General features: G+C 36.3%; 2 protein-coding genes across 2 annotated transcripts; both read left to right on the top strand.

Annotated features, from left to right (window-relative positions):
- The first annotated feature begins 521 nt into the window (after positions 1-521).
- On the top strand, positions 522-2,222 carry LOC110369562 (toll-like receptor 13). The gene is made up of 2 exons (XM_036145881.1): positions 522-731; positions 2,027-2,222. Exons 1-2 carry the CDS (start codon positions 604-606, stop codon positions 2,220-2,222), a joined length of 324 nt encoding a protein of 107 aa, XP_036001774.1. The 5' UTR covers positions 522-603.
- Positions 2,223-5,376: 3,154 nt separating this feature from the next.
- Positions 5,377-14,489, top strand: LOC105937756 (toll-like receptor 13). The gene is made up of 5 exons (XM_036145880.1): positions 5,377-5,387; positions 7,310-7,396; positions 9,333-9,778; positions 11,685-11,802; positions 13,687-14,489. The coding sequence occupies exons 1-5, from the start codon at positions 5,377-5,379 to the stop codon at positions 13,925-13,927; spliced, it is 903 nt and encodes a 300-aa protein (XP_036001773.1). The 3' UTR covers positions 13,928-14,489.
- Positions 14,490-14,941: the final 452 nt, after the last annotated feature.

Raw genomic sequence — 14,941 nt, 5'->3', positions numbered from 1 at the left:
TACACACTATTCACAACAGGATTGCATGAAAAATTGCACACAAAATTCAAATTTGTGACAGAACTCTAGATGTTTTATAAAATCTGTTTTATTTTGGCCAGTTCAGATGCATCTAAAGTGTCTTTTCAAGACAACCGCATACATGGCAGCAGCCTGAGAGCAGCTATAGTATGTCAGGAGCTATGGTAAGACAGGACACAAAAACTTTTTTTATTTTACTCTTGCTACATGACACCTGAAAAACAACCTACAAGGGCCACCGTAACAACCAGATGAAAATAGAAAATACAATACTTTTAATATTTTTTTTATATTTACCATTTTAGTATTAAAAACATTTAAAAAAAATTATAATAGAAAAGGTCAGGATTTGTAATATTTCATGAAGTATTTAAATACAGCGTTGTTAATTGGCTTCATTGCATTAGACGAGATTTGCTGCTGTACTGAAACTTTAAGGGATTTTTGAAGCCTAATAACTGGATGGTCACTTAATTCAATCAGCACGGGTACAATAGCTGTAGTAAAAGCTGTTTTTGAGCTCTTGCTTTAAAGTTTTCTGTTGATGTTTTTATCATACCCTTTCAATTCAAGTCATATATTATGTTCACAGGTATACCCATCATAGAAAACATTACTGATGCCATTTATTGCAGCAGGAAGACCATCTGTGTGATCAGTCGCCACTACCTGCAGAGCGAATGGTGCTCAAGGGAGGTCCAGATGGCCAGGTGGGGGTGCTGTCTTTCATTACAATCCATCTTTCTGAACGGCAAACGGCAAGAACAAAGAGTAAAACAACTAAATATTTTTTTAATTTTAATCAATTCAATCTAAGACATTAATATGAACAGAACATTTAGCATAAAGCATGTCTGTATCCACAGTTATATACACCACATGTAAAAATACTGAGAAAGCCTTAAAATATTTTAGCCATTTATTACAGTAACATGATCTCACACAAAAAGACCCAACAAACAAAATTAAAACGGCATAAATATTGACACCCATAACATAAGTCTAATGTAATTTTTACTAGGGCTTTTTGTATCTGTATTACCTTTTAAAGCTGATCATAAAAAAGCCTTTATCTGTAACCAATTCCTCTGTGTCTGTGTTAAATATACAACACCACTTTTCAAAATGGGAAACACAAGAGAACATGTAGATCCTCATCTTTATGGTTAGAAGAAAATAGATTTTTGCCTTAAATTGTTCAAGCTTTATGGAAATAAATAGCAAACTCATATTAGATTGTAATAATTTTTTGTCTATGTATAAAAAAAATAAACTTAATCTTAAAAATTAAAACCTCTGACTCTGCATTCTAGGTGACTGTGTTTACTAAATATTTGGTGGATTAAATCTGTCTTCAGTGTCTTCAGTGTAATAATACAGAGTTATTGAACTCCCAACATTAGAGCTTAATAGAAAAAACTATTTTAGCTGATGAATTACAAAAAAACAAATCAAACTTCCTTTAATTATATGGAATATGCAAAAATGTATACAGAACTCTTCAGAGTTAAAGACACTTGGAAAGGGTAGGCATGCAAAAAAATATACCGCACAAACTTTTTCTAGCAAAGTTTAGATGCATGGACGGTGAACTATTTTTTAAATCGTGTGCAGCCCCATGGCAGTTTTAGTGGCTGGAGTCTGTACATTTCCACAGTTATGGTTCCACTGGCGAGACCCAGAGGGTACTCTGGAAAATTGTTGATCCTCTGAAAATAATATTGTAGCTCGCATAACAGAGACACATATTTCTTGGAACTATCTTCAGCCTTGCACTGCTTCTGAACAGCACAATCATTTTAATTTCAATTTAGATTTAGATTTTTTATTGTTTTACTGCCTGCAACTGGCACAGCATACTTCTAATGGCACTTTGATTTTTTGAATGGGTAGAATTAACCAATAGGCTACTGGGGCAGTGAAAAAATCTGTAGCTAAAATACATAACAGATGATAACAATTAGAAATGTTACTTTTTCCTTAGATCTTTTAATTTTTCTTCTAGCTTTCGTCTGTTTGACGAGCAGAAGGATGTGCTGATCCTGCTGTTTTTGGAGGAGATCCCTCCCCATCATCTGTCTCCGTACTACCGCATGAGGAAGCTGGTGAAGAAGCGCACCTACCTGAGCTGGCCTCAGGCTGCCCAACACCCAGGAGTCTTCTGGCAGAACGTCCAGAGAGCTCTGCAGACAGGGGATTAGCTCACTGAGAACATGGACCTGCTGACTGGACCAACAGGACATTGACAGACGTTCAAAAGTTGTAAGATTACGTAAACAATAAGAATTAAAAAGGGGAATACAAATGAAAGTAATTCAACAAGGTGCTTTTTTTTCTACTTTTCTGGGTTAAAGTAAGTCCAGATGAAACTAACAAAGACAAAGCTATTAATAAAATGGGCATGTTTTGGGCAGCTCAGCGTAACAATAGAAAAGCACAAACTAGAGAATGGCTTTTAATCACATTAATATGTGCTTGTTACTTCTTGCACCAATTAATGTACATGTGGACAAAGTGTTTGTCAATAGTAGTAAGTGCATCTATGTATGATTCAGTTAGTTTTGCTTCCTGTTGTACACTCTAGTTTACAATTATTGAATCCTAGTTTTTCCTATTTTTTGAGTGTATCTAAGATCACGTGCTACCTTAATTGTGGTGCTATTATTATCCTTTTTTTTTTTTAGAGTGTATCAAATTTGAAGTGTATCTTCAATCTCCAACATAGCTCACCACCATCAGTGTACAGTATGAATGGCTTAATGTAGTGTAAACCACTTTGAGGTCCTTGGACTTCATAGAAGTGCTATACAAGTTCACGCCTTCAACCATTTTTAAGTGCTTTTAGGGCACTTTATTTCTTGTTTGGTGATCATTGCTCTTCACACTGATTGAATACAGTTTTTGATTGACCTTTTCACTTAAAGCTTCTGTTCCCAATGTCCATATTTTTGTATTGATTCTTTTAATATTGTTTTTGCTTTGTAATTACATATTAGTTTGTAGCAGCTACATCTGTGGGGTTTTTCTATTGTATCATTGAGATCGTTTTATTATTTCTATGCTGTCAGTTTTGCGTGACTTTCCTAATAGACAACATAAAATATAAACATGCATCTTTTTCTGAGTGTCCTTATTAAACAGAACTACAAATGAATATGCTATTAAAATAGTTTATTTGTGCATTGCAATGGACAGTTTACCAACAACCATCTGCCAATAATCATGTTTGTTTTTGACCCACTTCCTCAGATACGTTGAGGCAGAGGGGCCAGCTTAGAAACCTACAGTAAGCAGGAATCTATTGAGAAAACTTGCGGTACAATATTAAACTGGCATGCACAGCATAATTTCAGAAAACTCTATCAATCAAGAGTCAAGAACATAGTTTGTGTGTGTTGACATTCAATTTTGTACAAACATGTTTTATTTTTGCACACATTGACAGAGTGAATAACCTTTTAGGTCATTTTTTCACTTGAGGTATGAGCTGACAGTGGCTGTCACTGAGGTGCAGATAGAATCATCGTCTTCTCAACACCTAAAAACAGTAATAGGATCTAAATACAAACAGAAGTGAGAACAGACCACAAGTAGCTGTGGATCGTCACAGGATCTGCTTTTGCTGCAGATTTTGTTAAAAATTTTATCAAAACATTTAAACACATTTCAACCGACAATAGAACATAGATTAAACATAACCAAACAACAACCTTTTCCATAGTTTCCAAATATTCTACAAAGTGGTTCTTGATTCAAGGGTTTCAACATAGTTAAATTAACACTAGAGCCAGCTTTGGGTGAGATGTGTCACTTCCTGCTTTGGTATTTAAAGAAGCGAGACATCTCATGTATGATGAGAGTATGAAAAGCCCATCACAACGCTCTTCTACAGTTCTTCAGTTCAGTTCGATGCTCTGTGGACTTCAACTGTGAGTACCAAAGGTCTCTTCTTATTAAGACAATAAAAATGCTCATTGTTTTTACCTTTAAATGTCAACTTAAAACAAAGTTTATTCAGATGAGTTTGTAATTCTTGGAAAGAGACTCAACCTAAACTGGGAATGATCTGAATCAAATCAAAACAATTCTGTCAGTTGTCTACAAATGACCATAAAAGTAACAGCAACAAAAGATTAATTTCAAAGTCGAAACAGGCGATTGGGTGAGAAGAACCAAATGATACAGGAAATCAGAACAAACGTGATACCCATCACTAATCACCTATAAAAACTGGATCATTGAGCTCAACAAAAAACTCCAACCTGCTCTCTCTAATTTTTTTCCTGGTCATTTACCAATTTAGTTATTGATAATAATAAAATATCTTATGACAGTGTTCATCCATCCATTTTCTGTCTACCTTTCTTTATACAATGGGGATGGGGGTTGGTAGCTGTCTGACAACATTCAATTCCTCAGAAATTGTATTAATGCATGTACTCTTAGCTTTCACAGAAAACTACAAATCATCAACACATTGCCTGCAGCAAGTGTCTCTCAAATGGCAGTAAAGTTATTTCCTTTAATATAAGTTTGTTACTTCTCACATCTACAGCAGCTCTTTCCTCTACTATACTATTCTAATTTAGGAGAATGTGTAAATTTCTGCAGTACAGAGGAGAAATGTAAAATTGATTCTGGAATGTGGGAGAAATTATAATTCTAGACGTGATCTGACAAACTGCTTAAGTCCTGCTGATTTGCTTTCACATTTCAAAATGGTGTGCACAATAGACATGGCAAGTTAGCTGCGGAAACATCTTCCTTAATACTCAGTATTTCTCCGTGATACTCTATGTATTCTGCAATTTATCAGGTTATATTACTATAAGAGAGATCTGCTGTCCGAAGGTTAGTGCTTAAACTATCCTTTTTCAGTTTAACTGTTGATACGTTACATTTGTCTGAGGATTTGGTTAATTATTAATTACATTACCAATTGCAGCTGTGAACCGTAATTTTTCAAATTTACTAGCGGCTAAACAAATCCAAAATTCCACCACAGGTTTGAACATCCTAATGCTTCTGTTAATTATGGTTAGTGACAATTATTAATTCCAGTAATCAATAATGATCTTGTGCTAGTAGTCCAATAATAACAAACTCCTGGTGTACTTTAAATATATATTTGTTGGGGATGATGTTGGTCTGGAATTACAAATTATTATTAATTTACAATTACAATTTTAATAAGCAGTCATTCCTGATTTTATAACAATCCTGATTTTCCGAGAAGTTGAATTTGGAGTTTCATTACCTATGAGTCATAATTCTAAAAACAAAGGAAATGTCATAATTAGTTTTTTTTTATTTTTGTGATTTATTATTTTATTGTGCTGCAATACCTGATCAACGATGGAAGTAGAGTAAATTAGTTGTATTTTTAAAGGTGGGGATACATCTTTTTTTTTTCAAACTTCTTTTTTGGTTTAAGAATAATTTGCAAAGATAATTATGTCTACAGACAATCAATTTGGGTTCAAGTCCAAACATGGCACTGATATGTGTATATATGGCCTAAAAGAATTACTGAATAATTATAACAGCAAAAATTCTACGGCCTTTCTGTGTTTTTAAGACACAGAAAGTCCGTGTCTTAAAAAAAAAAAAAAAAACCTCTAAGGCTTTTGATCGTATAAATCATAGAAAACTATTTTTAAAATTGTGCCAAGCCCAAATATATAGTAAGATGTCTGTCCTATTGGTATGCTAATCAAGCTATGCAGGTCAAATGGGACAACTGTGTGTCTGCATCCTTTCGTGTCAGCAATGGAGTCAGACAAGGAAGCATTTTATCTCCTATGTTGTTTAATTTTTATATGAATGACCTCTCTAAGCAGCTAAACCTGTGTAGAACTGGCTGCATGGTTGGTGACACTATTATTAATAATTTTATGTATGCTGATGACCTAGTGGTTTTTAGTCCAAGTTTAGCTGGTCTTCTGAAGCTGCTTAATGTCTGTTCAGCATGTGGTGAACTACTTGATGTCAAATTCAACCCATCCAAAAGTATCATCTTGATTTGTCGCACTAAGGAGGACAAAAATAGAGTATTTCCAAATTTTAAAACTGTCTGGAACTTTCTTGAATGTCTCAAATGAAGTAAAATATCTTGGCCATGTGCTGACAGACCGTCTGTCTGATGATGAGGACATTTACCGCGAGGTTCGAATGTTATACGCTCAGACAAATATCCTTGTCCATAAGTTTGGATTCTGTTCTGATGAAGTGAAATTGAACTTGTTTAGTTCATATTGTACATCTCTGTATACTGCACATTTGTGGGGAAACTTTAAAAAAGCCAGTCTTCAAAGGTTGAAGGTGGCCTTTAATGATGCATTAAGACTTTTGTTAAACAAACTAGGTGGACCAGTGCCAGTGAACTGGTTGTATCCGCTCGCGTCAGCATTTTGATGGCTGTTTTAAACAAGCTTATGTATAAATTTATTTGTCGTTTAAATGAGTCCAGTAATAGAATTATCCTATTGTGTTGACTAATGTTAAATATAGTTCAGTAAAATACTCATCTATACTCTGGAGAAATTGGTATGATTGCCTTCTGAATGGCTAGGAGTCGTTTTATATTGCATTTATTCTTTTATTGTTTTTGTTTTCTCTTTTATGTAATTTGGACTTTGAGTCTGTAATAAAAATCTATCTAATAATATGAAATCTTTTGACAAGCTACCAATATTTTTTGCTTTAGTTTTTTTAATTAAACTACCAAAAAAGTTGAGACATGATTATTTAAACCCTGAACAACCATTGGTCACATTTAAACAACGATTTTGCAATTCAAGAAAAAAATGCCTTTATTATGATGTCTTGATAGATCAAATGCTGCAGTTACTAAATACCTGTCTATTATATATTACAACCGATGGAGGATCAAAAATTCATTGGTTAAAAAGTGGTTGCGGCACCAGCCATTTTGTAAAGAGACTTAATGCCAAGCTGGTTTGAGCTTTACACCCAGAGGTTCTTTAAGTCAGACATTTTCAACCACTTGTTTTTTGGCGGAGATGGTTTTTGTGCACATCTTTTTTGCACTCTTGCCACTCCTCTACATACTTGTTTATATCGCTACTAAGTTTGTGTCTCTTTGCTGTTTTCCTAATTTTATTTAAGGAAGACAGCAATTTTTTGTGTATTTTTATTTCACTTCTCAGCATAACAGCAAAGTATTTCACTGAAAATAATAATACAAGCGATAACACGGGAAAATCTTAACAAATGTATTTTGTGTTATGATTTTTTTTTTTTTTTTTTCAGAAATCCACCCATAAAGATCAAGAACTTCATACGAACTGATCAAGTATGGCCTCGACAGGACGTTTGTCTTCACCCTTCATTCTGAGACTTCTTTGCCTCTTGGGTCAGATCAACCCCTCCCTAACTTATTCACTGAGAAACTGCACAATTCTTTATCAGGACAAACCGTCTCCGGATGTGTCTTTGGATTGTTCAAACAGAAATCTTGTGAGCATTCCTAATGAAATACCCAAAACTGTTGGTTCAGTGAAACTCAACAAAAATCAGCTGTGGAAAATTAACAGAGATGACTTTCGCAATATGTCAAAGCTGAGATATCTGGATCTTACATCAAGTTTTGTTGTACGTGTGGCAAATGGCTCTTTCACGGATTTGGTCTCATTGAAGACTCTCTTGTTGGGAAACAACCAGCTCTACACCCTGACTGACACCATATTTCAGGGTTTGTCCAACGTCACAGTGCTCGATCTCAGCTTCAGCAATGTTCGGACGATTCATAAATCAGCCTTCCAGTTCCTGACCAGCTTAGAAATACTGGATTTAGGTGGGAACCAGCTCGGAGAACTTACTGCCATTCAGGGTATATTTCAGCTCCCCAAAATAAACTGGCTTGGCCTTAAATATAGTGAGTTTTCTGTTTTTGAAACCAAAAACCTCCAGCTTAGTCACCCGTCAAGTCTTAAAAAATTGAGCATTTCCAGCTATCACCTTAAAAAAATCAGCATCACAACACCTATCTTCCCTTACCTCCAACTGATAGAGCTTTCTTTATGTTTTATTGACAATAAAATGAAATTTGATATACCTGACAAAGCTTTGTTGGGAAACATAACACAGCTGTTTCTTGAAGACGAAGTTCTTACCTTTCAAAGGATCCGAAAGGTCTTGCTGAGTCTTTACTCACTGCGACATTTGAGGCTAACTTTAGTCTCTGGGTGGATTGAAAAAGGACTGTTATTGACAGTCTGCAAAATACCAACCCTGAGAAAGCTGGATTTGTTTAACAACCGTTTTGAAAAGTTCTCTCTTAACCTTTCATCATGCTCTCAGCTCACAGAGCTAGACCTTTCCAATACGGGATTAAAGAAACTGTTAACAGGTTCAGTGCATATGATGAAACAGCTGCGGTTCCTGGATCTGAGTGCCAACCAGTTAAAAAAGGTTCCATATGACATAAGAAACCTCTCCTCTCTTGAGATTTTGAGAATGAATGATAATCTAATTTCCAAGCTTAGCTGTGAAGATTTTGTTAATACAACACATCTTAAAGAGCTTTATTTAAACAAAAATCACATAAGAAAATTTAGAAAATGTGTCATTCAAACGCTCAGTTGTCTGAAAGTTTTAGATCTGGGTGACAATAATATTATTAATTTTGAAAGCACATTTAGAGTTTCTTTTAAGAAGCTAGAGATTTTAGACATTAGCAACAACTCTTTAAGAATGATAAATAGAGATGAATTTCAAGGTTTACAATCACTCAAACAGTTAACTATAGAAGTGGATAACTTTGCAAATCTAGATTGTTTGACAGGATTAGATAACTTGCAGGATTTTACAATCTATAAGTCTTCTCGTAGGATTTTAAAAAGTCCTCATTCCAACAATTATAAGAAATTAACTCACTTGAAGTTGTTGAAAAGTCTGACAGTTATTTACAGGAGAGATAAGCGTAATAGTTGTATAGTCAACTCGATATCTTACTTTCTGCTCATGACGATGGAAAATTTGGAGATTTTTAGAGCGGTGAATATCTGTATTGAAATACTTTTTGGGAACATGTTTAAGTTCAATCCACAACTCAAGAGTTTGACATTAATAGAGTCCAATGTATCAAATTTGAATCGAGCGTTCTTTCAACCAATCCCAAACCTGGGGACTCTGGAAATATCCAAGTCTAATATTAAGTCTTTGGATTTTTTGGTGCATTCCAATCTTTCTGCGCTCAAATATCTGAGCCTTACTGAGAATGAGATCACTGTGATTGACGAGATGATCATTTTGTCTCTTCCTTCTCTACTTTACTTGGACCTGAGCAGCAACCTCTTAAGCTGTGACTGCTCAAATGCAGCCTTTATCCAGTGGATAAAGAACAACAATCAAACCCAGGTGGTAGACGCTCATCAGTATACATGTGCCTTTCCCAAGGAGCAACGAGGAAGCTTGTTCCTAGACTTTGATGACCAGTCCTGTTGGGATGAAGGCAACTTTCTCTACTTCATTTTCAACACTTGTCTGGTTGTCCTAACTCTCTTTATATCCTTTATCCATCACTTCCTGAAGTGGCATCTAACCTACACACTCCAACTCTTCCTGGCCTTTCTCTACGACACAAGGAAGAGGAAAAACATTGACCCCCATCAGTTTGATGCCTTTGTATCTTACAACGTCCACGATGAAGACTGGGTTCACCGAGAGATGCTCCCAGTGTTGGAGGGAGAGCAGGGCTGGAGACTCTGTTTGCACCACAGAGACTTCCAACCAGGTAAAGCATGTGTCCAAACCATTTTATGTCATCTTGTGATCATTCTACAAATTAGTAGGTCAGTCTAAAAATTATGTTAACTTGTTTTTGTATAAGTCATCTATCACTGATCAACACATTTTCGATCAATTTATTTATTTAATTTTTTTTTTTTTTTTTGGGGGGGGGGTGCTTATTTGGATGCCTATATGGACGCTTTACATTTAAACAGTCTCAGAGTTTTGTGGTAGATTAATTGTCATAGAGAACAATTAAATACCAACTGAAAGTCCCCTAAAATGTGTGTGTGTTCTTGTACTTGCAACTGAGCGACAATATTTTTTTGCTCAATATACTGGTAATATGTGTTTTTCTATGTCTGTGTGTCTGTGTGAGCGAGAGAGAGAGGGGGTGGTTGGGGTGGGGGTCAGAGACCAAGATGGCCTGATGGCCAGACTAAGGAAACCATCATGAGAAGCTAATGAATGGATACTGAAGATATTGCAAAAACACACACACACACACGTACATACATACATACATACATACATATATATTTAGTGAATAGAAACAATATTGATGATTAAAACTGACCTGAAAGACCTGACAAGTTTCGTAAAGAAAAAGAGTTTTGAGTTATGGTACGTATGTGAATATTTGGTTTTAAGTGTGCAACATTTGTGTTGTGTGTTCATGTTTTCGATGAGATTTCATCTCTTCACAAATATAACTAGAATGAAAAACAAACTGTACCTTCACTTTTAAGTGAGGAAATGCATAAAATTATCTCTCCCTCTGCAAATTTTGTTTGCAGAGACAGAATAGACAGAAAACACTAGCTGAAGGTTAGGGTTTAACTTTGTTAAAAATCTAGACTTGTGTTTACTTTGATTCTGCTTTGGTCCAGATATGTATTATTTCACCATCTCCCAGGCAGTTACATGGTAAAGTTACTTCATTTGTTTGAATTTAGTAGTAGATTCTGCAGCTGTTACATTCATCCAAATACAGACACACGAGGAGGCATGAGAAATGATGACTTCATAGATGAGAGTAGACTTTATATTCAAAAAGTGATCATTATTTCTTCACATTTAGACCCATGTACAAAGTCTACATTTCCATTAGTTTCTCTCAAATGACTATATGTTTAGCTTGTTCCAAAACACCCTTTTTAACTTTGTCACTGATCACATCTGATTTTGCTCTTTAAGCATTTACAAATTTTACAAGTGCACATACGGCACCACGGTTAATGACATGTTTGTGTGATAATCATTGACTAAAAAAGATTTAGCTGAACACAGTTGTTGTGCTATTACACACTGTTTAAAACAAACATTACGTTTGAAAAGAACCGTAGTTACGCATGGTAGCACGAAATTATGTCCGAGAAGCTAATAGCTTCCCTGGGGTAGCTGCTCTTGTGAGTCTTTGAGCCGGTTGCAGCTGGGGCGATTTCAGATCAGCTTTTCCTCACAGCTTTGTCTGGCAGCAGGTGACGAGACAGCTGTGAAAATCACAAGGCTGGTTTTGGCATCGATGGATTCTTTACTCCCCCGGTGTCTGGTTACGCAGAAGATAGTAAGCAGACTTAGCTTTGATCCAGCCTGCAGTTCTCCAAACTCCGGTCGGGACCTCCACACTGAGTGGAGGGTGAGAATGTGCCCCCCTATGCTACTCCCACATAACAGCAAGAAATGAGGGCGATCTGTGGGCAGCAAGGCTTTATACAGTGAGCCCCGCTGCTGTGAGGGGCAGTCCCTTGGTGCCTGCAACAGTCTCAAATTTCTTTGCTTACAACTCAGTTTGATTTTTCCTCATGGCTTGATTGCACAACACAAGTTACACAGTCTAATTTTTCTTTACTATCCTGGGAAGATATCTTCAAATTAAAGCCAATAGACTACATCTTTTGTGTCAACAGGAAAACCCATCATAGAGAACATCACTGATGCCATCTATAGCAGCAGGAAAACCATCTGTGTGATCAGCCGCAACTACCTGCAGAGTGAATGGTGCTCAAGGGAGATGCAGATGGCTAGGTGGGCTTTTACGACACATTGGTGCCTTGTTATACTGCATAACTGAAAATCTTTTTTTTGTGTGTGATATCAGTATTTCCAACAATTTAGACATCAGTTTAGGAAATTTTTTGGCATTGTACTGGAAAGCAAAATTGTTTCTAATTAATCAAAGATTAATACCTCAAGATGTGTGTTGTATGATTTTTTTTTATTGATCTAGGCAATGAGGAATTATGGGGGATTCTCTGATTCAGAAAACTAACATGAAGTAAAGGTTACTTAACCCTAACCCTTAGGGTTACTTAACCCTAACCCTTAGGGTTCACTTAGGGTTAAGTAACCCTAAGTGAAGAAAAAAATTGGGTTTTATCCGCAGATCTGCAGAGAACTCGATATGCAAATGAAACACGCTATGCTTAAAACGTGTATTGCAAACAAACAAAGATATTGATCTAAAAATCCGAACAAGCAGATGACCGAACAGGTGATGACAGTTCAACTGACTGGTGGCAGGCTGAACAGGGCGGTGGCAGAAAGCAAAACAGGTGGCACAGTTCAAGGGGCATGGCCAGAAACAAAAAAACTAAACAGTCCAGGATCATATCCAGAAGTCAGAAGGCCAATGAAGTATCTAGTGGGGGAAAGTGGGGGAAAAAATGAGAATCCAAACAAGAAACACTTTGTCAGAGGAGGCAAGCCAACCATGAACGCTGGATAGTGTGGAATGTATGAACTTTGATCCATTTTTATACATTTGTATGAAGGTTTAACATGTTTTTAGATGCTTTTAGATGCTTTCATATGCTTATGTATGCTTCAAAATAGAAATGGAGTAGATTAGGATACAATGCGCTGTTCGTGCAAGGTACCTTGGGGGAAAGTCCCAAGGCCCGGTCAACAATTAGCAGAGGAAATGTTTTCAAGGCCACCACCGAGCGAACCAAGAAACGAGAACAACAACTCCATTTATGGTATACCAGATGTTAGGGAGTATAACGAAACTGTATGCGTCATTTTGTGCATTTTTTGACGTTAATAAAACAAGCTAGAACGGCAGGGAGAAGCAGAGTCAGAGTCGCGGCCCGCAGATGCGGCAGGCACACCTGCTCTCCCTTCACAAAGGTGAAACTGAATTATCATGGCTGAGTTTTTTGTTCTAAGTCTTGCACACGAATTAACGAACCCCGGGAAGCAAGACGGCTTCAACAATAGGAACTCATACATGACAAGGAGACAATCTAGTAGAGTGTGGCTGTGAGAGGCAGGTATTAATAGGCAGAGTCCCAGGTGAAACAACTTGTTAACTGAGCAGCAGCAGGTGAAGCTGTTCACACAATCAGCAGAGTGGAGCGGAGCAGGAGAAAAACCGCCAGCCCCCCTGTACCATCCAGTGCGCTGACAGAAAAATATGCATAAAATGTCAGCTATTCCCTTTTGTGTGCACATGTTTGTGTGTAAGGTTAAGGTTAGTGGTTATTCTTCTGTTGTACAAAATGTTTATCCAACCTATCCTCACATTTATCTGTTTCAATTTTCACGACACCAAGGCAGGCTGGCTGTTTCTCTCTACAGTAAAGAACAATGAATGTTTGATAGGTAAACAAATTAGATTTGGTGAACACAAGTATGTCAAATTACACTAAGAGGCTTTTTAAAACATCAAGGTTCTCTTAGCATGTTTTAGAGGTAACTAAAGCGTCTACAACTTTTCAATGTAGGAAAATATTCAAACTAAAAATACGGAGCTGTATATCTCTCTTGATAGTGTAGATCTCAACTGCTTGGCATACTTGCATATCTCCATTAAATGTACGTATATGTTTTAGATTGAATAAGTTGAGATCTCTTCTGCAATGAATAAAGGTTGCAAACATTGTTTCTATTTATTCTGACTTCTTGCAGCTTTCGACTGTTTGACGAGCAGAAGGATGTGTTGATCCTACTATTTTTGGAGGAGATCCCTGCCCGTCATCTGTCTCCATATTACCGCATGAGGAAGCTGGTGAAGAAACGCACCTACCTGAGCTGGCCTCAGGCTGTACAACACCCAGGAGTCTTCTGGCAGAACGTCCAGAGAGCTCTGCAGACAGGGGACGTTCTCACTGAGAATACAGACCTCCTGACTGGACCGGGAGGATGCTGAGAAAATGTAAAGAACTGTAAGATCACAGTGCAACCTAACCTGAGCTCAATTCTGCTTAAGCTTCTCAGCATTAGTTTTCATTGCTTTTTTTTTTTTTTACAACCTGTTATAAAAGCAATTTACTTATGTTATTTCAAAAACCTACCAAGACCATGTGCACAATTATGAAAGTCTCACTATCCCTTTTTTCCCAATGCCTTAAATTACTATTTAACTGAATTTTAACTGAACTTTGATACCTTATGATATGTCTTCAGAATGAAGTGTGGACTGATTCATGATAAGTTAATATTTAAAGTTCACATTCACAGCTGACAATCTGCAGAAATCCCTCAAATATATTGTAGCAGCAAAAAAAATGTCCTTGGCTTCATCATTGCACATGAATCAAAGGTTTTTCAAAAATGTTCTTTTGCCTATTCCCACTGATTATTTTGATTTTTATTAATTAGTTTAGTTTCTCTTTACTTTATTAAATCCTGAATTTTTCCTGATCAGCGACCTTACTGTTGTCTGCTTAAGCATGTTATACTTTCTAGTAAACCATTGATTATCACAATAAACAGTTTAAAAGTTGCTCCTGAAAGCATTTTATTTATTAAACCAAAGAAAATATTTTTTATTTTTTTATTTTTTTTTTGGGGGGGGGGGTGTATTTTTTCTTTCTGATACCTTTTACTGCATTTTACTTTGCACTGTCCTTTTTATGTAGTTAATGGTGCATTCGTTATTAAATGTCTTTTTGGGGGTTTATGTAATCTAATACGAAAGCAGTTATTTGTTTTCCAACAAAAGTTCAGAAGAAAATAAGATGCTGTGTGTGGAGCAGAAGCATCAGTTTCATACTGATCATAGATACAAGGAGGAATGAGTGAATTCCTATAATTTCATAATTTACTTCTCTCATTGTAATGATTTTACTAGTTTGTATAAGTTTAAATGGAATCTAGCTGCACAAACTGCACTGCATAAAGATTCAGTCAGCTCTGTTTTTCATTTTGCCTAAAATCCCTT

This window comes from Fundulus heteroclitus, chromosome 13, assembly GCF_011125445.2.
Source record: "Fundulus heteroclitus isolate FHET01 chromosome 13, MU-UCD_Fhet_4.1, whole genome shotgun sequence".
Lineage (NCBI taxonomy): Eukaryota > Metazoa > Chordata > Actinopteri > Cyprinodontiformes > Fundulidae > Fundulus > Fundulus heteroclitus.
The sequence above is the reverse complement of the archived record's forward strand: the minus strand, read 5'-3'. Positions and strand labels throughout refer to the sequence as shown.

Coding starts and splice junctions, on each gene's coding strand:
- LOC110369562 (XM_036145881.1), top strand. CDS start 604: ATGTTCACAGGTATACCCATCATAGAAAACATTACTGATGCCATTTAT. Junction 732..2,026: donor AGGGAGGTCCAGATGGCCAG/GTGGGGGTGCTG, acceptor TTTTTCTTCTAG/CTTTCGTCTGTTTGACGAGC.
- LOC105937756 (XM_036145880.1), top strand. Junction 7,397..9,332: donor GAGACTTCTTTGCCTCTTGG/GTCAGATCAACC, acceptor GGACCTGAGCAG/CAACCTCTTAAGCTGTGACT. Junction 11,803..13,686: donor AGGGAGATGCAGATGGCTAG/GTGGGCTTTTAC, acceptor GACTTCTTGCAG/CTTTCGACTGTTTGACGAGC.